This window comes from Ascaphus truei, chromosome 22 (genome assembly GCF_040206685.1).
Source record: "Ascaphus truei isolate aAscTru1 chromosome 22, aAscTru1.hap1, whole genome shotgun sequence".
In the NCBI taxonomy this organism is placed as follows: domain Eukaryota; kingdom Metazoa; phylum Chordata; class Amphibia; order Anura; family Ascaphidae; genus Ascaphus; species Ascaphus truei.
The window spans coordinates 12,612,979-12,638,580 of NC_134504.1; the positions used below are offsets into that span (position 1 = coordinate 12,612,979).

General features: G+C 53.5%; 1 protein-coding gene across 1 annotated transcript in view; it reads left to right on the forward strand.

Annotated features, from left to right (window-relative positions):
• The window catches only part of TMC8 (transmembrane channel like 8), a 55,907-nt gene extending 30,881 nt beyond the window's left edge, over nucleotides 1-25,026 (forward strand). Inside the window, 13 exon segments of the mRNA XM_075580004.1 lie at nucleotides 168-244; nucleotides 1,975-2,114; nucleotides 2,273-2,420; nucleotides 4,810-4,980; nucleotides 5,058-5,209; nucleotides 5,798-5,918; nucleotides 9,972-10,069; nucleotides 10,210-10,393; nucleotides 11,808-11,873; nucleotides 11,875-11,939; nucleotides 21,125-21,283; nucleotides 22,161-22,239; nucleotides 22,362-25,026. Coding sequence (XP_075436119.1) covers nucleotides 168-244; nucleotides 1,975-2,114; nucleotides 2,273-2,420; nucleotides 4,810-4,980; nucleotides 5,058-5,209; nucleotides 5,798-5,918; nucleotides 9,972-10,069; nucleotides 10,210-10,393; nucleotides 11,808-11,873; nucleotides 11,875-11,939; nucleotides 21,125-21,283; nucleotides 22,161-22,239; nucleotides 22,362-22,943 — 2,042 coding nt within the window. The 3' untranslated portion in view covers nucleotides 22,944-25,026.
• Nucleotides 25,027-25,602: the final 576 nt, after the last annotated feature.

A 25,602-nucleotide genomic window follows, 5' to 3' on the forward strand; every position in this document is an offset into this window, starting at 1 on the left:
ATCTCCCTGACCACCCCTCTCTCTCCTAACTGCCCCCATCTCCCTGATCACCCTTCTCTTTCTCTCCTAACTGCCCCCACCTCCCAGACCACCCATCTCTCCTAACTGCCCCCATCTCTCTGATCACCCCTCTCTTTCCCTCCTAACTCTCCCCCATCTCTCCTCAGAGCTGTTATGTTTAGGGTTACTTCCCCCACGGAACTGGTCCCAATGGGACACTTTCCTGGACATTTTTACTGGAGAGGTGAGAACCCCCCCACCCAATCTGTCTGATCCTCCCCACCCAATCTGTCTGATCCTCCCCGCCCAATCTGTCTGATCCTCCCCACACAATCTGTCTGATCCTCCCACAATCTGTCTGATCCTCCCCACCCAATCTGTCTGATCCTCCCCATCCAATCTGTCTGATTCCACCCCCCCCCCCACACTGTATGTGTAACCCTCCCCCAATCTGTCTGATCTCCCCTACACTATGTATAACCCTCCCCCATCAGAGCAGGATGCAATTTCTCTCCAGAAGGACTTAGGGAGACTGGAAACGTGGGCAGGTAAATGGCAGATGAGGTTTGATACAGATAAATGTAAGGTTATGCATTTGGGATGCAAGAATAAAAAGGCGATTTACAAATTAAATGGGGATAAATTGGGAGAATCCTTGATGGAGAAAGATTTAGGAGTTCTTGTAGACAGCAGGCTTAGCAATAGTGCCCAATGTCATGCAGTAGCTGCAAAGGCAAACAAGATCTTATCTTGCATCAAACGGGCAATGGATGGAAGGGAAATAAACACAATTATGCCCCTTTACAAAGCATTAGTAAGACCACACCTTGAATATGGAGTACAATTTTCGGCACCACTCCTTAGAAAATACATTATGGAACTAGAGAGAGTGCAGAGAAGAGCCACCAAATTAATTAAGGGGATGGACATTCTAACCTATGAGGAGAGGCTAGCTAAATTAGATTTATTTACATTACTACAGTATGAGGTGATATGATAACTATATACAAATATTTGTATAGACAATAAGACAAACGACACCACCTGAATCAATAATAACGCCCAATACGGCTAATATAGATAAGCTGCAGGGAAATAACTCCAAAGGGGTAATAAATTAGAAAAAATTGCAACTCCGCACTCAAATACTTCAGTCAGAAATACGTCAAAATAGTATATTTTACTGATTCTCATAAAAATGAGAATAAAAGTGAAATACTGTGCAATTAATCAGATCAAAATGATCTAACAAAGTCCGATCCAGAGTATCAAAAAGAGGTTGTACTGATACTCAGGTCTGTAATATAGTGCGCAGGCGTGCAACGGCTAAATTGACGTTTCGGCCTCCAAGGGCCTTTCTCAAAAGCAAGTGGCATAATTATGAGGAAGGCCCGTGGAGGCCGAAACGTCAATTTATGGCTATCATTAAATCACTTTTCTAGCAGAAACCCGTAGTGCCTCGGTCTTTCCTTACATACATGACTTTCCCAACTTCCCCCTGTCTGTCTCTCCCCCCCTATCTGTCTGACTCTCCCCCCCTATCTGTCTGACTCTCCCCCCCTATCTGTCTGACTCTCCCCCCCTATCTGTCTGACTCTCCCCCCCTATCTGTCTGACTCTCCCCCCCTATCTGTCTGACTCTCCCCCCCATCTGTCTGACTCTCCTCCGATCTGTCTGACTCTCCCAACTTCCATCTGTCTGACTCTCCTCCCATCTGTCTGACTCTCCTCCCATCTGTCTGACTCTCCTCCCATCTGTCTGACTCTCCTCCTCCCATCTGTCTGACTCTCCCCCCATCTGTCTGACTCTCCTCCTCCCATCTGTCTGACTCTCCCAACTTCCATCTGTCTGACTCTCCCCCCCCCCCCTATCTGCCTGACTCTCCCCCTATCTGCCTGACTCTCCCCCGATCTGTCTGACTCTCCCCCAATCTGTCTGACTCTCCCCCGATCTGTCTGACTCTCCCTCCACAGGGTTTCCTGGAGACCTCCATCCTTTTCTATGGGTTTTACACAGAGGGGAAGATTCGTGGCTCGTGGTTCAATATCCGCCTAGGATACCTGCTTCCCCCTCTTGTCTTCCTGCTGCTCTGCGGCCTGTGTCTCCTGCGGCGGTGAGAACCCAAACCTGACCCCCCAAATCTGGACTTCTTCCAACCCCTAAAAACATGACCCCAACCCTCTCCCAAAACCTCTTCCTTTCCTCCTAAATTCTGCCCCTCTACCCCTCAATAGCTCAACCTACCCCCCCCCCCAAACCTTCCCCTCACAGCACAGTGCATGGCGTGACGGAGAAGCGTGTTTGGAGTCGCGATTACAGGACACGGATTAGCACGAAGGTGTTCGCTGGTTGGGAATTCTGTGTGCGAGGAGCAGAGACGCCTGTCCTCAAGCAGCAGAGTCTGAGCAACGACATCAAGGTGTGTGTAACACTGTGTGTGCGTGTGTGTGACACTGTGTGTTACTGTGTGTTATCCTGAACATAGTGAGTGCTACTAACTTCCTGTGTGTGTCCCAGTATCCTTCTCTTGGTAACGCTGTACCTGTGGCTGTGTGTGTGTATGTGACACTATGTGTGTACCCCTCTCTGGGTAACGCTGTACCTCTGGCTGTGTGTATGTGACACTGTGTGTGTACCCCTCTCTTTGTAACGCTGTACCTATGGCTGTGTGTGTGTACCCCTCTCTGTGTGACGCTGTACCTCTGGCTGTGTGTGTAACCCTCTCTGGGTAATGCTGTACCTCTGGCTGTGTGTGTACCCCTCTCTGTGTGACGCTGTACCTCTGGCTGTGTGTGTACCTCTCTCTGGGTAATGCTGTACCTCTGGCTGTGTGTGTACACCTCTCTGGGTAACGCTGTACCTCTGACTGTGTGTGTACCCCTCTCTGTGTAACGCTGTACCTCTGGCTGTGTGTGTGTACCCCTTTCTGTGTGATGCTGTACCTCTGGCTGTCTATGTACCCTTCTCTGGGTAAAGCTGTACCTCTGGCTGTGTGTATGTGACACTGTTTGTGTACCCCTCTCTGGGTAATGCTGTACCTCTGTATGTGTGTGTACCCCTCTCTGTGTGACGCTGTACCTCTGGCTGTGTGTGTAACCCTCTCTGGGTAACGCTGTACCTCTGGCTGTGTGTGTACCCCTCTCTGGGTAACGCTGTACCTCTGGCTGTGTGTGTAACCCTCTCTGGGTAACGCTGTACCTCTGGCTATGTGTGTACCCCTCTCTGGGTAACGCTGTACCTCTGTATGTGTGTGTACACCTCTCTGGGTAACGCTGTACCTCTGACTGTGTGTGTACCTCTCTCTGGGTAACGCTGTACCTCTGTATGTGTGTGTACACCTCTCTGGGTAACGCTGTACCTCTGACTGTGTGTGTACCCCTCTCTGGGTAATGCTGTACCTCTGTATGTGTGTGTACCCCTCTCTGTGTGACGCTGTACCTCTGGCTGTGTGTGTAACCCTCTCTGGGTAACGCTGTACCTCTGGCTGTGTGTGTACCCCTCTCTGGGTAACGCTGTACCTCTGGCTGTGTGTGTACACCTCTCTGGGTAACGCTGTACCTCTGACTGTGTGTGTACCCCTCTCTGGGTAATGCTGTACCTCTGACTGTGTGTGTACCCCTCTCTGGGTAACGCTGTACCTCTGACTGTGTGTGTACCCCTCTCTGGGTAACGCTGTACCTCTGGCTGTCTATGTACCCTTCTCTGGGTAAAGCTGTACCTCTGGCTGTGTGTATGTGACACTGTGTGTGTACCCCTCTCTGGGTAATGCTGTACCTCTGTATGTGTGTGTACCCCTCTCTGTGTGACGCTGTACCTCTGGCTGTGTGTGTACCCCTCTCTGGGTAACGCTGTACCTCTGGCTGTGTGTGTACACCTCTCTGGGTAACGCTGTACCTCTGACTGTGTGTGTACCCCTCTCTGGGTAATGCTGTACCTCTGACTGTGTGTGTACCCCTCTCTGGGTAACGCTGTACCTCTGACTGTGTGTGTACCCCTCTCTGGGTAACGCTGTACCTCTGGCTGTCTATGTACCCTTCTCTGGGTAAAGCTGTACCTCTGGCTGTGTGTATGTGACACTGTGTGTGTACCCCTCTCTGGGTAATGCTGTACCTCTGTATGTGTGTGTACCCCTCTCTGTGTGACGCTGTACCTCTGGCTGTGTGTGTAACCCTCTCTGGGTAACGCTGTACCTCTGGCTGTGTGTGTACCCCTCTCTGGGTAACGCTGTACCTCTGACTGTGTGTGTACCCCTCTCTGGGTAATGCTGTACCTCTGGCTGTGTGTGTAACCCTCTCTGGATAACGCTGTACCTCTGTATGTGTACACCTCTCTGGGTAACGCTGTACCTCTGACTGTGTGTGTACCCCTCTCTGAGTAATGCTGTACCTCTGGCTGTGTGTGTACCCCTCTCTGGGTAACGCTGTACCTGTGGCTGTGTGTGTACCCCTCTCTGGGTAACGCTGTACCTCTGGCTGTGTGTGTACCCCTCTCTGGGTAATGCTGTACCTCTGGCTGTGTGTGTACCCCTCTCTGGGTAACCATGTACCTCTGGCTGTGTGTGTACCCCTCTCTGGGTAACGCTGTACCTCTGGCTGTGTGTGTACCCCTCTCTGGGTAATGCTGTACCTCTGGCTGTGTGTGTACCCCTCTCTGGGTAACGCTGTACCTCTGGCTGTGTGTGTGTACCCCTCTCTGGGTAACGCTGTACCTCTGGCTGTGTGTGTACCCCTCTCTGGGTAACGCTGTACCTCTGGCTGTGTCAGCGTCTCTTGTCCTATCTCCCTGCACTCTGTCTCGGTTTCCTGCAGTTGGATCTGGCAGAGGAGCGCTGGTTCTGGGGCTCTGTGGGACAGTCTGTCAGTAAGAGGGTTTCGGTCCTTGCCACGCGGGTGCTGTTGCACGCTGTGATCCTGGTGCTGATGGGTGGAGCCTTTTATTCCATTTACCTGGCGACTGGCGCATCTCAGGACTTCCAGGGGGTGAGTGTAACCCCCCGATTCCCAGCCCCTGCCCCCCGAAGCTGTGTGACCCTGCCTGACCTCTTGTCGTCCCTCAGAGAGGGGTGCCCCCTGTCCTCAGCTTAGTGACACAGTACCTGGTCCCCATCGTCATCTCTCTGGTCGACGTTATCCTGCCGCCTGTGTTTGTGTTACTAGCGAGATACGAGGGTCACACGCCCAGCGCAGAGATAACTCTGACCCTGATCAGGTGACATCACACGATTTTCTGTATGACCCTGTCTATAACACCCTCTGTCTCTCTCTACCCTCATCAACCCCCTATAACACCCTGTGTCTCCCTGTGCCCTCATCACCCCCCTATAACACCCTCTACCTCTTTGTGCCCTCCTCACCCCCCTATAACACCCTCTGTCTCTCTGTGCTGTCCTCACCCCCGTATAACACCCTCTGTCTCTGTGCCCTCCTCACTTCCCTGTAACACCCTCCTCACCCACTGTGCCCCTGTCTCTCTCTGCCCTCCTCACCCACTGTGCCCCTGTCTCTCTCTGCCCTCCTCACCCACTGTGCCCCTGTCTCTCTCTGCCCTCCTCACCCTGTGCCCCTGTCTCTCTCTGCCCTCCTCACCCTGTGCCCCTGGCTCTCTCTGCCCTCCTCACCCTGTGCCCTGTCTCTCTCTGCCCTCCTCACCCAGTGCCCCTGTCTCTCTCTGCCCTCCTCACCCTGTGCCCGTCTCTCTCTGCCCTCCTCACCCTGTGCCCCTGTCTCTCTCTGCCCTCCTCACCCTGTGCCCCTGTCTCTCTCTGCCCTCCTCACCCTGTGCCCCTGTCTGTCCCAGGTGTGTGTTCCTCAGACTGGGCACCCTGGGAATGTTCCTCTTCTCTCTGGGACAGAAGATCCTGTGTTTGGGAAGCCCAAAGTCTCCCTGTGAGACCTGCGGCTACAATGCGGACTTCAAGGTGACATCCGGTCCCTGTGTCCCCATCACACTGTGTGTGTGTGTGTGCGTTACTATGTGTGTGTCACATCCCTGTTCCCGCAGTACTACGAGTGTGTGTGTGTCCATTATACTGTGCATATGTGTGCGTGCGTTACTATGTGTGTGTGTCACCTCCCTGTCCCCGCAGTGCTAGGAGTGTGTGTGTGTTCCATCACACTGTGCGTGTGCGCGTGCGTTACTATGTGTGTGTCACCTCCCTGTCCCCGCAGTGCTAGGAGTGTGTGTGTCCCCATTACACTGTGCATGTGTGTTTGTGTGTGTGCGCATTACTGTGTGTATTACTATGTGTGTCCCCGTCACACTGTGCGTGTGTGTGTGTTACTGTGTGTGTCACCTCCCTGTCCCCGCAGTGCTGTGTGTGTTACTATGTGTTTGTCACCTCCCTGTCCCCGCAGTGCTGTGTGTGTTACTATGTGTGTGTCACCTCCCTGTCCCCGCAGTGCTGTGTGTGTCACCTCCCTGTCCCCGCAGTGCTGTGTGTCACCTCCCTGTCCCCGCAGTGCTGTGTGTGTTACTATGTGTGTGTCACCTCCCTGTCCCCGCAGTGCTGTGTTTGTCACCTCCCTGTGCCCGCAGTGCTAGGAGTGTGTGTGTCCCCATTACACTGTGCATGTGTATTTGTGTGTGTGCGCATTACTGTGTGTGTGTTACTATGTGTGTCCCCGTCACACTGTGCGTGTGTGTGTGTTACTATGTGTGTGTCACCTCCCTGTCCCCACAGTGCTGTGTGTGTTACTATGTGTGTGTCACCTCCCTGTCCCCGCAGTGCTGTGTGTGTTACTATGTGTGTGTCACCTCCCTGTCCCCACAGTGCTGTGTGTGTGTTACTATGTGTGTGTCACCTCCCTGTCCCCACAGTGCTGTGTGTGTGTTACTATGTGTGTGTCACCTCCATGTCCCCGCAGTGCTGTGTGTGTTACTATGTGTGTGTGTCACCTCCCTGTCCCGCATTGCTGTGTGTTACTATGTGTGTCTCACCTCCCTGTCCCACATTGCTGTGTGTTACTATGTGTGTGTCACCTCCCTGTCCCTGCAGTGCTGTGTGTGTTACTATGTGTGTGTCACCTCCCTGTCCCTGCAGTGCTGTGTGTGTTACTATGTGTGTCACCTCCCTGTCCCCACAGTGCTGTGTGTGTCACCTCCCTGTCCCCGCAGTGCTGTGTGTGTCACCTCCCTGTCCCCGCAGTGCTGTGTGTCACCTCCCTGTCCCCGCAGTGCTGTGCGTGTGTTACTATGTGTGTGTCACCTCCCTGTCCCCGCAGTGCTGCGTGTGTCACCTCCCTGTCCCCGCAGTGCTGTGTGTCACCTCCCTGTCCCCGCAGTGCTGTGTGTCACCTCCCTGTCCCCGCAGTGCTGTGTGTCACCTCCCTGTCCCCGCAGTGCTGTGTGTCACCTCCCTGTCCCCGCAGTGCTGTGTGTGTCACCTCCCTGTCCCCGTAGTGCTGTGTGTCACCTCCCTGTCCCCGCAGTGCTGCGTGTGTCACCTCCCTGTCCCCGCAGTGCTGTGTGTGTCACCTCCCTGTCCCCGCAGTGCTGCGTGTGTCACCTCCCTGTCCCCGCAGTGCTGTGTGTGTCACCTCCCTGTCCCCGCAGTGCTGTGTGTCACTTCCCTGTCCCCGCAGTGCTGTGTGTGTCACCTCCCTGTCCCCGCAGTGCTGTGTGTCACCTCCCTGTCCCCGCAGTGCTGTGTGTGTCACCTCCCTGTCCCCGCAGTGCTCTGTGTCACCTCCGTCCCCGCAGCGCTGTGTGTGTCACCTCCCTGTCCCCACAGTGCTGTGTGTGTCACCTCCCTGTCCCCGCAGTGCTGTGTGTGTCACCTCCCTGTCCCCGCAGTGCTGTGTGTCACCTCCCTGTCCCTGCAGTGCTGTGTGTGTCACCTCCCTGTCCCCGCAGTGCTGTGTGTCACCTCCCTGTCCCCGCAGTGCTGTGTGTGTCACCTCCCTGTCCCCGCAGTGCTGTGTCACCTCCCTGTCCCCGCAGTGCTGTGTGTGTCACCTCCCTGTCCCCGCAGTGCTGTGTGTGTCACCTCCCTGTCCCCGCAGTGCTGTGTGTCACCTCCGTCCCCGCAGCGCTGTGTGTGTCACCTCCCTGTCCCCGCAGTGCTGTGTGTGTCACCTCCCTGTCCCCGCAGTGCTGTGTGTGTCACCTCCCTGTCCCCGCAGTGCTGTGTGTGTCACCTCCCTGTTCCCGCAGTGCTGTGTGTCACCTCCCTGTCCCCGCAGTGCTGTGTGTGTCACCTCCCTGTCCCCGCAGTGCTGTGTGTGTCACCTCCCTGTCCCGCAGTGCTGTGTGTGTCACCTCCCTGTCCCCGCAGTGCTGTGTGTGTCACCTCCCTGTCCCGCAGTGCTGTGTGTGTCACCTCCCTGTCCCGCAGTGCTGTGTGTGTCACCTCCCTGTCCCCGCAGTGTCCCGCAGTGCTGTGTGTGTCACCTCCCTGTCCCCGCAGTGCTGTGTGTCACCTCCCTGTCCCCGCAGTGCTGTGTGTGTGTTACTATGTGTGTGTCACCTCCCTGTCCCCGCAGTGCTGTGTGTCACCTCCATCCCCGCAGCGCTGTGTTTGTCTCCTCCCTGTTCCATCCCCGCAGCGCTGTGTTTGTCTCCTCCCTGTCCCCACAGTGCTGTGTGTCACCTCCGTCCCCGCAGCGCTGTGTGTGTCTCCTCCCTGTCCCCACAGTGCTGTGTGTGTCACCTCCCTGTCCCCGCAGTGCTGTGTGTGTCACCTCCCTGTCCCCGCAGTGCTGTGTGTGTCACCTCCCTGTCCCCGCAGTGCTGTGTGTCACCTCCCTGTCCCCGCAGTGCTGTGTGTGTCACCTCCCTGTCCCCGCAGTGCTGTGTGTGTCACCTCCCTGTCCCCGCAGTGCTGTGTGTGTCACCTCCCTGTTCCCGCAGTGCTGTGTGTGTCACCTCCCTGTCCCCGCAGTGCTGTGTGTGTCACCTCCCTGTCCCCGCAGTGCTGTGTGTGTCACCTCCCTGTCCCCGCAGTGCTGTGTGTGTCACCTCCCTGTCCCCGCAGTGCTGTGTGTCACCTCCCTGTCCCCGCAGTGCTGTGTGTGTCACCTCCCTGTCCCCGCAGTGCTGTGTGTCACCTCCCTGTCCCCGCAGTGCTGTGTGTGTCACCTCCCTGTCCCCGCAGTGCTGTGTGTGTCCACCTCCCTGACCCCGCAGTGCTGTGTGTCACCTCCCCTGTCCCCGCAGTGCTGTGTGTCACCTCCGTCCCCGCAGCGCTGTGTGTGTCACCTCCCTGTCCCCGCAGTGCTGTGTGTGTCACCTCCCTGTCCCCGCAGTGCTGTGTGTGTCACCTCCCTGTCCCCGCAGTGCTGTGTGTGTCACCTCCCTGTCCCCGCAGTGCTGTGTGTCACCTCCCTGTCCCTGCAGTGCTGTGTGTGTCACCTCCCTGTCCCCGCAGTGCTGTGTGTCACCTCCCTGTCCCCGCAGTGCTGTGTGGGTCACCTCCCTGTCCCCGCAGTGCTGTGTGTCACCTCCGTCCCCGCAGTGCTGTGTGTGTGTCACCTCCTGTCCCCGCAGTGCTGTGTGTGTCACCTCCCTGTCCCGCAGTGCTGTGTGTGTCACCTCCCTGTCCCCGCAGTGCTGTGTGTGTGTCACCTCCCTGTCCCCGCAGTGCTGTGTGTGTCACCTCCGTGTCCCCGCAGTGCTGTGTGTGTGTCACCTCCCTATCCCCGCAGTGCTGTGTGTGTCACCTCCCTGTCCCCGCAGTGCTGTGTGTCACCTCCCTGTCCCCGCAGTGCTGTGTGTCACCTCCCTGTCCCCGCAGTGCTGTGTCACCTCCCTGTCCCCGCAGTGCTGTGTGTCCACCTCCCTGTCCCCGCAGCGCTGTGTGTGTGTCACCTCCCTGTCCCCGCAGTGCTGTGTGTGTCACCTCCCTGTCCCCGCAGTGCTGTGTGTCACCTCCCTGTCCCCGCAGTGCTTGTGTGTGTCACCTCCCTGTCCCCGCAGTGCTGTTTGTCACCTCCCTGTCCCCGCAGTGCTGTGTGTCACCTCCCTGTCCCCGCAGTGCTGGGAGACGGCGGTGGGACAGGAGTTCTATAAGATGTCTGTATTCCACTTCCTCACTTTGCTCATGGAGTTCCTGCTCATCCAACTGCCCCGCAGGTAGGGGGCGCTGACAGTCTGACCCCTCTCCCCCAGCCTGCCCTTTCTTATCTAAGCCCACCCTGCGCAGGCTGGAGACCCCTTCCCCTTTACCCTCCCTGTACTGACTCCTCCCTGGCGGGGCCCGACCCCTCCCCCAGGTTCTTGGTGTCCCGGGCCCGGTGCCGCATGGTTCTTTGGCTGGGCCGGGAGCAGTTCCAGCTGCCCCAGAACGTGCTGTACACGGTGTACGGACAGACGCTGGTGTGGGCGGGCCTGTTCTATGCCCCCCTCCTACCTCTGCTCAACATCGTCTTCATCTTCATCACCTTCTATATTAAAAAGGTTAGATTTTGCCTTGGGGGCGGGTTAGAGGGGGGGGGGGAGAGGGGACACCAGGGAGATAGAGGGTGTCGGGGAGAGGGGGAGAGGGGGAGAAGTGAGAGGGGACACCGGGGGGAAGGGAAGAGGGGATACAGGTGGGGCAGGTGAGAGGGGACACCGGGGGACGGGGGGACAGTTAGGGGGCGGGGGAGAGGGGACACTGAAGGGTAGGGGAGAGGGGACACCGGAGGGGGGGGGGGGCAGGTGAGAGAGTTAGAGGGTGTCGGAGGGGGGCAGGGGGAGAGGGGAAACCGGGGGGGCTGGGCAGGGGAAAAGGGGACGCCAGGGGTGGGCAGGGGAGAGGGGGATCTCTCCACCCTCTCACCGACCCCTCTCTCACGCTCTTCCTCCTCCTTTTCCCCCCCACTTTCTCTCCCCCTCTCTCACTCACACTCCCCTTTTTCACGCTCTTCTTCCCACTCCCTTTTCTTTCCCCTCTCACTCTCTCTACCCCTCCTCTCACTCACTCTCCCCCTCTCACTCACAATCCCCTCTATCACACTCTCCCCCTCTCACTCACACTCACTCCCCTCACACACACCTCACTCACTCTCCCCCCTCACTCATTCTCCCCCCTCACTCACACTCCCTCACTCACACTCCCTCTCACTTACACTCCCTCTCTCTCCCCACACTCCCTCTCTCTCCCACACTCCTCTCTCTCCCACACTCCCTCTCTCTCCCACACTCCCTCTCTCTCCCACACTCCCTCTCCACACTCCCTCTCTCTCCCACACTCCGTCTCTCTCCCACACTCCCCTCTCTCTCACACTCCCCTCTCTCCCACAACCCCCTCTCACTCCCCCTCTCACTCACACTCCCCTCACTCACTCACACTCCCCTCACTCACTCACACCCACCCCCTCTCACTCACACTCCCCCTCTCACTCACACTCCCTGCCCTCTTTTCTATCCCTTCACTCTCTCCCCCTCTTCACTCACATCTCTCACTCGCACTCCCCGCTCTTTTCTCTCCCCCCTCTCACACTCACTCACACACACACTCACCCTCTCTCATTCACACTCCCCTCTCCCACTCACCCCCCCTCTCTCCCTCTCACCCCTCTCTCTCCCCTCTCTCACTCACACTCCCCCTCTCTCACTCACACCCCCTCTCTCACTCATGCTCCCCCTCTCTCGCTCACACTCCCCCTCTCTCACTCACACTCCCCCCTCTCTCACTCACACTCCCCCTCTCTCACTCCCCCTCTCTCACAACACTCCCCCTCTCTCACACACTCCCCCTCTCTCACTCTCACTCCCCCTCTCTCACTCACACTCCCCCTCTCTCACTCACACTCCCCTCTCACTCACCCCCCTCTCTCACTCACACTCCCCCTCTCTCACTCACACTCCCCTCTCCCCCTCTCTGCAGTTCTCCCTGTACAATCTAAGTGATGTCTCCCACAAAAATGTCCGCGCCTCCACCTCCCGATTTCTGTTTTCACTTCGTTTTGCTCCTGGGGTTGATGACGACTTTCTTCCCCCTGATTTACGTGGTGACGAGGTGAGAGGGTGCACGATCAAAGAGAGTGCGCGGGGCGGGGAGAGTGCGTGATCAAAGAGAGCGCCCGGGCGGCGAGAGTGCGTGATCAAAGAGTGCCCGGGCGGCGAGAGTGTGCGATCTAAGGCCTGTAATATAGAGGCGCGCTGGTGCGCTACCGTGCGCGCGTCAATTACAATTGACTGTGGGAGTCTGACGTTGATACAATCGAGACACGCGCGGCCGTGAGTGGTGGCGCGGTCAGATAACAGCAAATACATGAAAATTTGTACTTTCACGCTACTGCCGCGCCACATGAGGCTGCCAAGCACAGCGCGGCTATCGCTGTGATGGGTGACGTCTGCTTCCTAGAAGGTTGGTCGTGGACCTAGAAAAAGCATATCCGAGCAGAAAGATGCTGATAAAACTCAAGTTTTGCAAGAGAACATGCTTCATAATTGAAACAAAAACACTAATGAAATAGTCACACTGAATATATGATGTGATACACTATATAAAAAGCCAACACAAAAATTATTCCTATGTCATGTTGTCCATAACAAAAACCAGAAATCCCTTCTTCACAGGACAATCATTGTCATGTTGGTATAATAAAAGGTATTACAGCATACAAAGACTATACACCAAATAGAACACTGCAGTACTGAAGGGGAATTGCCAGAATTGTTGGACACCTGTCGCTCATAGCACAGCACAGACTTGTACACACAAACAGTGTGATTCACGTGAACGAGCATTAGCACCCGCGCGCATGCGTGAGCGCACCACCTATAAAACAAGCCAAAGAGAGTGTGTGGGCGGGGAGAGTGCGCGATCAGAGAGTGCGCGCAGAGTTAAGGGGAAAGAGAGATCAGAGAGCAGAGGGAGGGGACAGAGAGATGAGAAAGCGGGGTGAGGGTAGAGCGGGGCATGAGGTGAGAGAGCGGGGAGTGAAGGGAGTGTGAGGGCGGAGGTGAGAGAGTGGGGGTGAAGGGAGAAAGAGACGTAAGAGAGTGGGGAGTTAGGTGAGGGAGCGGAGATGAAGGGAGAAAGAGGTGAGAGAGCAGGGAGTGAGGGGGAGGGAGGTTAGAGAGCGGGGAGGAAGGTGAGTTTGTTGCACTTATAGTAATATAATTCCCTGTACTGTAATGTATTGTCACTGTTGTAAAGCACTGAGTACAGTACACTGTGGGTGCTATATAAATAGAGATATACATACATAGGAGAAATATCAGTTATGTGTAACAATGTATCAACTTCCACCTGATCTGTTAGTTTAATAACCCCGTGATTCCAGGAGGGGCTGCAAGGCATGTTGTTACATATTAGAACAGTATTAATAAAAGGTTACAAACAACAGTGATTAAACTCACAAACAACAGATATTAAATGGCATTTATGAGTGCAATACTCACCCTCTCTTACGATTGATTAGAGAGAGAGACAGAGACCGACAACCCCGGTGTAACATACGCTGATTTTTATTAATGAGGGGGAGGGAGGTTATTAATTAAACATGACTCTTTGTTTTCACCCCTCCTTATAATGCCTTGCTGTCTCTTGTCTCCTCTTCCCCACCATAGGCTGCGGCCATGCTGCAATAAGGTGCGCTCATGCTTGAGAGCGGTGATGTCACCAACTCTCTAAGCATGAGCGCTGGGCTGTCCTCCAATTTGCGAGCGGGGGGGGGGGGAGCGTGGTGTTTAAAGGTGGGGGCGTGTAATTGGCTGTATTGGGGCGTGTTATTGAAGGAACTATCGTGACGTAATTTTGGGTCATGTGACCCTTCTGAGCGCTTGGAAATCAGTTTTCCATGTCTCCCCAAGCGCTGAGCATTGGCGAGCGTACGTGCACGAAGCGTCAGCGTGGCCATGCTCATTTGAAAACATTACAGTGAGCGCGCCAAGTATAAGCGTGTCGCGGCAGCGTGGCCACAGCCTTTCTCTCCTTCATCTTGCCTTGCTCCTCTTTGCACTGTCTCCTCCGCTCTCTTTGCACTTCCTGCCTTCCTGTGTCTGCTTCTCTTTGTGCACACTACACTCCCCCCTCTCCTACTCATTTCATCTGTGTCCTACTCACCTTGCTGTCTCTCCTCCCCTCTCTTTGCACTTCCTCCTGCCCCATGTGCACACTGCTCTCCATTCCCTCCTTGTCATCCATCTATCTCCTCCTATCCTTGCTGTATCTATGTCTCCTCATCTCCTTGCCGTGTCTTTCTGTCTCCTCCTCTCCTTGCTGTATCTCTGTCTCCTCCTCTCCTTGCTGTATCTCTGTCTCCTCCTCTCCTTGCTGTATCTCTGTCTCCTCCTCTCCTTGCCGTGTCTCTCTCTGTCTCCTCTTGTCATGGAACAAGAACTGCACTTCTGTTTCACCCCCCCCCTTTCCTTGCAGTTCTGCCCGTCAGTTTCTCAGTTCCAGCTGCATGTGTTTTGCTCTGTGCACACACACAGTGCCCGTGTGACAGACACAGTGCTATTTCCCCTATCCCAGCAGCTTGCTGTATCAGAGATGCAACATTATTGCTACATGTTGTAGCTCCCTCAGACATTTCTGTGAGTTGCTATAGCAGCCCCAGCCTTTCTCCCAATTGGGCTAGTCTGCTTTCTCCCCCTCTGCTCTGCCCACAGATGGTCTGTCCCCAGGCTATCTTGCTACCCAGCATACATTGGGCCTTCCTTTTCCACCATCACCACCTGGATGAGTGAGTACCCTGTAACTGCTCTAGTGGCAGGATTACCCTTTTCACCTGCCCTTAACTACCAAGCACCCACAGAGAGGCATTATCTAAACACCAACATCTCTTCACAAGTGCCTGTCTTTTACCCGGCTTTCCCTCAATAAAGTGAAGAAAAGATACAGAACTTGTTGTGTTTTGAAAAGAGGGCCGAGTTGAAACTATCTGGGCTAATCATCTTACACATGACCCTGGCCTCCAGAATACCTCTTCTCCTTGCTGTCTCTCTGTTTCCTCCCCTCCTTGCTGTCTCTCTCTGTCTCCTCTTCGTGTTCCTCTCCTTGAGGTGCATTCCGGTTGTTGCTTAGCAACCCTGTAAAGCTGAACCGTTGTATGGAAACATACAATACGTACAGTAAACTTAAAATAAATATATATATATAATGAATAGAAGATACCGTTCTGTGGCTAACAAAATGCTTTTATTTGTGCGAGCTTTCGAGATACCCTGATCTCTTCTTCCGGCGATGTTACATTGAATAAAGCAGGCAAGGGGTTTACTTAAAAACAGTGCATCCTGGGAGCGTGGCCAGGACATTGAGCAGAACAGCCGCACATCAGCTCAGCTCCGCTGAATCATGGAGTTTGTGCCGCTAAAAAACAGGGGAAAACGTCCAGAAACTCCCCAAAAATAACACAAAGCAAGGAGTACAGGGCCTGGAGCCTTTCCACACATCTGGCCAGAATCATCTCAGCCTCTTTCTCACCTCCCCCTGTCTCTTTTTCTTCTCCCCCCTCTCTCTCCACTCCCCCTGTCTCTTTCCCCGCTCCCCTCTCTCTCCACTCCCCCTCTCTCCACTCCCTCTGTCTCTTTCTCCGCTCCCCCCTCTCTCCGCTCCACCTGTCTTACTCCGCTCCCCCTGTCTTTCTCCGCTCCCCCCTCTCTCTCCGCTTCCCCTGTCTCTCTCTCCGCTCCCCCTGTCTCTCTCTCCGCTTCCCCCTCTCTTTCTCCGCTCCCCCCTCTCTTTCTTCGCTCCCCGTCTCTTTCTCCTCTCCGCTCCCCCTGTCTCTATCTCCGCTCCCCCCCTCTCTTTCTCCGCTCCCCGTCTTTCTCTCCGCTCCCCCTGTCTCTTTCTCCGCACCCCCTGTCTCTTTCTCCACTCCCCCCTCTCTCTCTCTGTTCCACCCCTCTTTCTCCGCTCCCCCCTCTCTGTGTCTCTGTCCCCATTCCCCTCTGTGTCCCACTTCCCCTCTCTCCCCCACTCTCTCTTTTCTCGTGCGTTCCCCCCCTCCCCCCCTCCGTGCGTTGGGGCTGGCAGGCAGGCTTAGCAGCTGGCCGAGGTAATAGTGATTGGCGTCGCCCCTGACTTTCCGTGAGGCGGTAGGAGGGTGCAGTGGTGGCGCAAGGGAGGGGGAGGGTAAGTGAGTGTGAATGTTGTAGGGTGTAAGGTGAAGGGAGCAGCGGCGGCACCCCTGCGGTGAAGGGAGGTGGGAGGGTGGGGCGACGGCTCCCGTGAGGAGGTGGGAGGATGTGGCTGCAGCGGCGGGCCTGAGGTGAGGGAGGGAAGGAGGCAAGAGAGGGTGGTGCGGCTGTTTGTGCTGTGACCGGGGGGTGGGTGTGGGGGGAGAGGTCAGGCGGTGAGGCCGGCGGCGCCGAGGAGTGTGGGTAGCGTTGAGTAGCAAAATTGTTCTCCTAGAGGGGGAGGGGGGGCGTCTGTGGGCCAATCACACAGTGGGAAGAAATACACACAGGGCCAATCACACAGGGGGAAGAAATACACACACAAACATTATTTCAGTCTTATAGATATAGATTTCGGGACATCTTTGACAAGGCCCAAGCCGAGGAACTCCCACCTCATCGATCCTATGATTGTCCCATCGATCTTTTGCCTGGTGCCATCCCACCAAGAGGAGGCTCTTATCCGCTGTCTCCTCCTGAAACCAAGGCCGTGATGTTTTACATGAAGGAGTATATCCAAGAGAACCTTCCGAGGGGCTTCATCCGTAAATCCTCGTCACCCCCAGGTGCGGGGTTTATCTTTGTAATGAAAAAGGATGGCTCACTTAGGCCCTGCATCGACTACCGCAGACTCAACAAGATAACGATTAAGAATCGCTACCCACTGCTGCTAATTTCAGAGTTATTCGATAGACTACGGGGCGCCACCATCTTTACCAGGTTGGATCTGCGAGGAGCGTACAACTTAGTGAGAATTCGTCAAGGAGTTGAGTGGAAGACGACCTTTAACACTCGGGATGGTCACTTGTGTACCTGGTAATGCCTTTCGGCCTCTGCAACGCACCCGCAGTGTTTCAGGACTTCGTGAATGAGATCGTTAGGGTGTTTCTCGATCAACACATAATTGTTTACTTGGATGACATCATGATCTTTTCTAAAACTGTATAGGAGCATTCGGGACACGTGAAGTAGTTTCTTCAAACATTGCGAGAGAATCACCTTTTTGCCAAGCTGGAAAAATGCCAATTCCACCAGACCACGACTTCCTTTTTGGGATACATCATTTCTGATACGGGACCCGCTATGGACCCTGCTAAAGTCAAAGCGGTGGTAGACTAGCCTTGCCCCCGGTCTCTCAAAGCCGTACAAAGGTTTCTGGGGTTCACAAACTATTATCGGAAATTTATCCAGAATTTCTCCTCGGTGGTAGCGCCGATCACGGCTTTGACCCAAAAAGGAGCCAATCCAGCACTCTGGCCTCCTTAAGCTATTGGGGCATTTGAAAAGTTAAAGAAAGCCTTTGTCTCAGCACCTATCCTTGTGCACTCAGGACTGCCCTTCACGCTCGAGGTGGACGCCTCTGATGTGGGAGCCGGAGCGGTATTGTCACAGAGAAAGAACCCTCAAGCCAGACTTAATCCTTGTGCCTTTTATTCTAAAAAAATAATTCTACTGCTGAACAGAATTACGACGTGGGAAATCGTGAACTTCTGGCCATTAAGATGGCCTTAGAAGAGTGGAGGTGGGGTAGAAGGAGCACAGAGCACAACGGATTTCAGATAATTAAACTCATTTATTGAGCCAACAGAAGAATGGAGACATCTACTTGAAGGTACAGAGAGTCCCGTCACTATCCTGATTGATCATAAAAATCTGTTATATATTGAAGGTGCGCGTCGCTTGGGGTCACGACAGGCACGTTGGTCCTTGTTTTTCTCTCGATTTAACTTCGTCATATCGTACCTGCCTGGCTCTAAGAATATAAAGGCAGACGCTCTTTCCCGACAATTCCTGGTGGAGGATAAGACGGAGGATTGTCGGTAGTCTATACTCCCCCCGGCTTATATACTTTCAGCCAACACCTTTGACGCTTTACTGGACATCGCAAAGGCTCAAGTCCTTGTCCCAGAGGGCCTCAATGTCCCAGATGGACGCCTATTCACGCCACCTACCTTTCACAGGAGAGTAATGCAAAGGGTCACGCATCCAAAACAGCTGGTCATCCAGGTACGAGGAGGACGATCGACCTTTTGGAGTGGACCTTCTGGTGGCCATGTATGAGCAAGGACATCAAGAACTTTGTCTCTGCATGTGTCACTTGCGCTCAGAATAAAAGGCCTCACAATAGACCTTCGGGTCTTCTTTAACCTCTCCCGATCCCGGAACGTCCTTGGACTTACCTTTCGATGGACTTCATCGTGGAGCTGCCTAGCTCTAAGGGGATGGATACTATCCTAATGGTGGTCGACCGCTTCTCCAAGCAGGCGCACGTTATCCCGCTCAAGGGTCTACCCAGCACTCCCAGACTGTCTGAAGTGTTCATCAGGGAGATCTTTCGGCTTCATGGAACACCCCAAGTCATTGTTTCTCACCAAGGTTCCCAGTTCATTTCCAAATTCTGGAGGGCCTTGTACCAACAACTAGGCATTTCCCTTCACTTTTCTTCTGGATATCATCCTCAAACCAATGGCCAAACTGAACGGCCAATCAATCCCTCGAGCAGTTCATTCGCTGTTTCATTTCGTATGCTCAGGACAATTGGATGGATCTCCTGCCATGGGCAGAATTCTCACATAACAATTTGCGTAATGAATCCACTCAAGAATCGCCCTTCTTCACCAACTATGGTTTCCACCCTTCAGCTCTTCCCGCCACAGTTTCCACATCTGGGGTTCCCGCTGCTGAAAACAGGATTCAATACCTCCAGGACTCCTGGGAGAAAATTCAAGGCAACCTTAGAAAGGCACTTACACAACAGGACAAAACATCTGGGTGTCGACTAAGAACATCCGCCTGAAGGTGCCCTCTCCCAAATTGGTACCGAGGTTCATTGGATCTTTCGTCGTCTCTGAAAAGATCAATCCAGTGGCCTATCGTTTGAATCTGCCAGCGTTTATGAAGATCCCTTTAGTGTTTCACATGTCCCTGTTGAAACCTTTCATTCAGGATCCCCACTCACCTGCCCCTACTTCACCTCCTCAACCTATCCTAGTAGGAGGGCAGCAAGAATTTGAAGTCCAGGCTATCCTCGATTTCCAGAATCTCAAAGGGAAGACTCCAGTACTTGGTACATTGGAAAGGCTTTGGTCCTGAGGAATGAGAATGGATTCCCCTGGAACAAGTACACGCCTCAAGGCTTAGCCAGGCCTTTCACCTTAAGTAACCTTCCAGACCATCCCTGGGTCACTCGGTGGTCACATCTGAAGGGGGGGGTACTGTGAGGATTGGACCTCGGCCCCGCCCCCATGACGCATTGGGTGACGCCCTTAGCATGTACACTGCGCGTGAGCGCCACAATACTCCTGCCAACACCGGACCTAGGCACCGCCTTCCGTGACGCAACGGACGCTCCTATATCCAATACACGGCGGCGCCGCATTTCCAGAAGTATACAAGGGGTTAATGCTGTCCAATTAATTCTCACCTGCACTTCCCCCCGCCCCTGCCTATCAGTGGACTGAATATGTCTGAGGGGCGGTTCCCTTTCATTACCTTGCAGCTGTGTGCTGCCTTTACCATTGGCTTTCTGCCCTTTAAGTACTGAGCCAGTCCTTCCACAAACTGGCTGAGCATAAACTCTTGTCAGTGTACCCGTGCTTGCTGTTCGTTGCTGTTACTGTGCCTTGCCTGACCTTTCGTTGTGACCCCTGCTCGTACCAGGTCTTCTCGCTTCTGGACTCCCACTCTCTCCTCGACTACGGATTACGACTACTCTCCTCTCTCCAACCCTTGACAATGGCAAGAACCACGACTTACCCGAACTCTCCTACCCTGACCTGGCTTCACGGCCCTGACTCTGCAATCCGGAACTGGTCTCGCGGTGGTTATGTACACCCCGTCTCGTTTGTGGTGAGCACACGTTACACCTTTGTGCTCTAGACATCTCCTGTATCAGCACCGTTGTGTGCTAAGGAATCTCTCTGTCAGTTTCTCACAGGAGGCTTTTCTAGAGCTCTGATTAGCCAAGTGGAGACTGGTTAATTGAGTGGTTGCAAATAACCAGCTCCCTCCTGGATTTAGATATATGAGGCAACTTTATTTAAACAGGGATAAGCCCCTGTTACAGTGGGCTTATGTTATTTTCAATGAGAGAAGAATAGTTTATAAGTCTTGACCTGGAAGTTATGAAATCAGAATTCAACAGAGGTGCATTTTGGGATCAAACACGTGAGTTCTCATCTTCCTACGCCAGTGACCTCTCTGGGGCAGGACCTATGACCTCTGCTAACGTACTGTAGAGTGATTTCTGCTTATGTGTATCCTGTTAGTTTAAGAAACTGTTCTGCATTTATTATAACGGTATGCTCTTGTAATAATCTTTTTTCTGTAATCTAAACACTGTATTTTTGAATATTAAAGCGAGACGTTAAGAAGTGATGCTTTGGTCTCTGATAGAAAGAACAGTTGCACGCTTTGTAGAGAGAAAATTACATTTTCGGACACATTTTGCTACAACAGATTTTTTTGTGTTTAAGTTCATCGTTTTTCTTAATAATCAGAGACCACAGGCTCTGTACATCTTTTAATAAGACCTTTTGTGGTGGCAGCGGATAAATATATGTACAGTATATAATATATATACTGTAATGGCGTAAGGATACATATTAACTCATTTGAAGTACCTTGCGCCGGAGAAAGGTGAGGCAGCGACTTGGCTGTGTGTATTAACCCTGATTGCATATCTAAGTCATGCGCTCACAAGTGCGCTGTTCCTGACATGGTATACTGGGACGGATTGAGGGGAGATATTGATCATTTGAGGGACCTTGCGAGTTGAAGAATGAATCGGCAAGATAGCTGTGTGTATTAACTCTTGTCCCATATACAGGTCACATGCTCACAGGTGTGCAGTACGTGACATAAGTGACATACATATATACATACATATATACATTTGGGAGACCACAATTTCATAGTCACCATAACAGGCGCAGTCTAATTTATTATCTTCAATATATATATATTGCATAATCTGGCTGCATGTTATGTTACATTGCCTTGCAGGCCGCTCTGGCAGCGAAAGGGTTAAAGCTTATTGTGAATAAGTTTAAACTGAGTGGTATTTTCCGGCAGTGTCCGTCCGTCCCGAGCCTGCGGCCTGTTCACTGACCACGGCACCGTGTGGGAGGCCATGCAAAACAGCACCCGGTCAGCACTGCCCACAGCCGCCCTACGTGTCCTGAGCTATGTGACATCGGAGACCTGCGCTTACTCACTCCTCGTCACCCTGAGGTGATTGTCACACCCCTGTGCATGGTGATAACGTCCCGTCCGTGCAGGGAATATCTCCCCCCCCTCTCTCACAGTCTCCTGCTCACCTCCTGCGCGTCTGTGCGGGGAATATCTCACCCCCTCACTCTCTCTGTCTCCTTCTCACCTCCTACGTCCTGCGTGTCCGTGCGGGGAATATCTCACAGTCTCCTGCTCACCTCCTGTGTGTCCATGCAGGGAATACCTCACCTCCTCTCTCTCACAGTGTCCTGCGCATGCGTGTGGGGAATATTTCACCCCCTCGCTCCTCTCTCTCTCAATGTCTCCTGCTCACCTCCTGCGTGTCCGTGCAGGGAATACCTCACCCCCTCGCTCCTCTCTCTCTCATAGTCTCCTGCTCACCTCCTGCGCATGCGTGCAGGGAATACCTCACCCCTCGCTCCTCTCTCTCTCATAGTCTCCTGCTCACCTCCTGCGCATGCGTGCAGGGAATATCTCACCCCCTCGCTCCTCTCTTTCTCACTGTCTCCTGCTCACCTCCTGCGCATGCGTGTGGGGAATATCTCACCCCCTCGCTCCTCTCTTTCTCACTGTCTCCTGCTCACCTCCTGGGCATCCATGCAGGGAATATCTCACCCCCTCGCTCCTCTCTCATAGTCTCCTGCTCACCGTCTGTGCGGGGAATATCTCACCCCTTCACTCCTCTTTCTCTCTGTCTCCTGCTCACCTCCTGTGCATGCGTGCGGGGAATATCTCACCCCCTCGCTCCTCTCTCTCTCTCAATGTCTCCTGCTCACCTCCTGCGTGTCCGTGTAGGGAATACCTCACAGTCTCCTGCTCACCTCCTGCGTGTCCGTGCAGGGAAAACCTCACCCCCTCTCTTCTCTCTCTCTCACAGTCTCCTGCTCACCTCCTACATCCTACGCGTCCGGCAGAAAGAACGCATCATAGAGCAGCTCAAACATCACCTGTCCAACGTAAGCAGTGGTGCGCAGGGGGAGGGGACTGCAGCCTGTCACTGTCTGTGGAGTGAGGGGTCTAATCCGTGGGGTCATTCTGGATAATTAATAAATAAGTCTTCCTTCTTTATTCCTGCCAGCAAATTCGGGATAAAATGTTCCTGGTCACCAAGCTGAGAGAGGAGCAAGGGCACCAGGGGTGGAGGCAGGCCACCAGCCGGACTGAGACATCATGTGACCAGCACGACCTCCCCACTGAGACATCATGTGACCAGCACGACCTCCCCACTGAGACATCATGTGACCAGCACGACCTCCCCACTGAGACATCATGTGACCAGCACGACCTCCCCACTGAGACATCATGTGACCAGCACGACCTCCCCACTGAGACATCATGTGACCAGCACGACCTCCCCACTGAGACATCATGTGACCAGCACGACCTCCCCACTGAGACATCATGTGACCAGCACGACCTCCCCACTGAGACATCATGTGACCAGCACGACCTCCCCACTGAGACATCATGTGATCAGCACGACCTCCCCATTGAGACATCATGTGACCGTCACAACTCCCCTACTGAGACATCATGTGACAGTTACCATTCCCCCACTGAGACATCATGTGACCGTTACCATTCCCCCACTGAGACATCATGTGACCGTCACCACTCCCCCACTGAGACATCATGTGATCAGACAGAAACCCCACACTGAGACATCATGTGATCAGACAGAACCTCCACACTGAGACAACATATGACTGTCACGGTAGATGAGGTCTTTTAACACATTTATATTTAAGGGATTGGTCACAAGGCAAAACAAGGCAGTGAAATAAAATGAGGTTTATTTGGATAAGACCTCGGAAACACACAGAAATACAAAATACAGAGAATATACACACTTACTGGGGCCTGGGGGTTGAGATCTAGCCATTTCCTAGTTGCAGGGCTCCTGCTTCAGCAAAAGCCATTACCCTGTCTGCTCCAGTTGGTTCCAGCCTGCTGGCAAGGCCTCTCCATGCTGCTGTGTTGGTGTTATAGCTCTTTTCACCCAGAAGCACCTTTGAGATGCCCGCCAGCAGCAGCTTGTCTCTTCAAATCTCCAACAAAAAAAAGAGCATTATCTGCTACACTGCTCTCCCTTATATAGGGTTTGATGCCTATCTAATATGCTGAGGGGGCTGGCAGCTAATTAGAGCATGGATTGTGGCTGTGCATTCAATGATAGGAGGGGGAAATTCAAAATTTGCCAATGGAAATCGTATCTATGAGTTTGACATCCAGCAAACAGTTTTCCTGGCTAACCCCATACCCCCTGTGTTCCTGGCTACACTGTGTCTAGGTGAAACAAAGGCTTTATATACTCCAGATATCCTGTTCACCGCCCTTCCCCCTCACCATGTGCCACAAATCTGCATGTCTTATGCTATGCTAATCTACATCTGGCTGCCTTTTGTCACCAAACTGTTTTTTCCTCACAGGACAAACACAAAATGCCTTGTAGTTTCAAAACACAGCAAAACTAACATTTGATCCCTAGAGCTGACACTCTAAAACTGGGATCTGCGAGCTGGGATTTTAAAACCTGAATTAGCATACAAGCCACCTAGACCCAGCCCCAATACCTTGCTTACAGGCAATGCAGGTTAACCCTGTTTGCCCCCAAATATCCCCCTTTTTCCTCATGTTCCAGAAGTTTCTGCCTTGCAGCAATTTCTCGTAAGGGGCCACCCATACAAGGCAACCCACTTATAAGCTTGCAAAGGCAGCTACAGGACCATGAGTCAAAGGGAATACAGCATAGAATGCACTAACTGGCCCACTGGGCTTACACAGTTAACCCCACACACACGGTTCCTAGTATAAGGGGAACATAATTACAGGGCAACACGGCAAGGTACAATATTAGACCCAAGAACTGACACTCTCAGTACTTTCCATATGGTTTCAGGGGCAGTCAGCCGGGCTCCACCTTTATTAATGAAGGCCGGCAACCCCCTACCGTCACAGTGACCAGCTTGGCCTCCCAATGAGACATCATGTGACTGGCACGACTTCCCCACTGAGACATCATGTGACCAGACAGAACCCCCCAGTGAGACATTATGTGACCTGCACCATCCCTTCCCCCCCAATGAGACATCATGTGACCAGCTTGGCCTGCCAGTGAGACATCATGTGACCAACTTGGCCCCACAGTGAGACATCATGTGACCTGCACCACCCCTTCCCCCCCAATGAGACATCATGTGACCAGCTTGGCCTGCCAGTGAAACATCATGTGACCAACTTGGCCCCACAGTGAAACATCATGTGACCTGCACCACCCCTTCCCCCCCAATGAGACATCATGTGACCAGCTTGGCCTGCCAGTGAGACATCATGTGACCAACTTGGCCCCACAGTGAGACATCATGTGACCACCTCGGCCCCCTAATGAGACATCATGTGACCACCTCGGCCTCCCAATGAGACATCATGTGACCACCTCAGCCCCAAAATGAGATCATGTTACCACCTCGGCCGCCCAATGAGACATCATGTGACCAACTTGGCCCTCCCAATGAGACATCATGTGACCAACTTGGCCACCCCAATACGACATCATGTGACCACCTTCGCCACCCCAATGAGACATCACGTGACCAGCTTTGCCCACCCACATGAGACATCACGTGACCAGCTTGGCCCCTGACATTTCCTAAGTCTGTAGAGACACGTCCGTCCTCCCCAAACAAGTGGTTCTTTATAGTGTAATAAAACTGGTATGAAACAGGCTCTGTGCTGGTGATATGTGAGGAGGAGTGTGTGTGTGAGTGGAAGAGGGAGAGTATGCTGGTGTGTTGAAATTTGAGTGGGAGAGAAGGGGAGTGTGTGAGCAGGAGAGTGCTGAGGTGTGAGTGGGAGAGGAGTGTGAGGTGAGAGGGGAAGTGTGCTGAGGTGGGAGTGTGTGTGGGAGAGGGGGAGTGTATAAATGGGAGTGGGAGAGTGCTGAGCTGTGAGTGGGAGAGGAGTGTGTGCTGAGGTGGGGGAGGGAGTGTATGTGTGGGATATTTGCACCTCAAATATCTCTGTGAATACTCAAATTACCAGACTATATCCCTACAATTACTTATGGAATCATTATCCTGTATCACTGTGTGGCTTAGCTGGGATCTTTTGGAACGCTACATACACTTCTCCGTTTATACACGCCCCGTTATCTCCCTGTGCCCCGTTATCTCCCTGTGCCCCCTTATCTCCCTACGCCTCCGTTATCTCCCTGTGACTCCCTTATCTCCCTGCACCTCCCTTATCTCCCTGTGCACCCTTATCTCCCTCCCTTATCCCCCTGTGCCTCCCTTATCCCCCTGTGCCTCCCTTATCTCCCT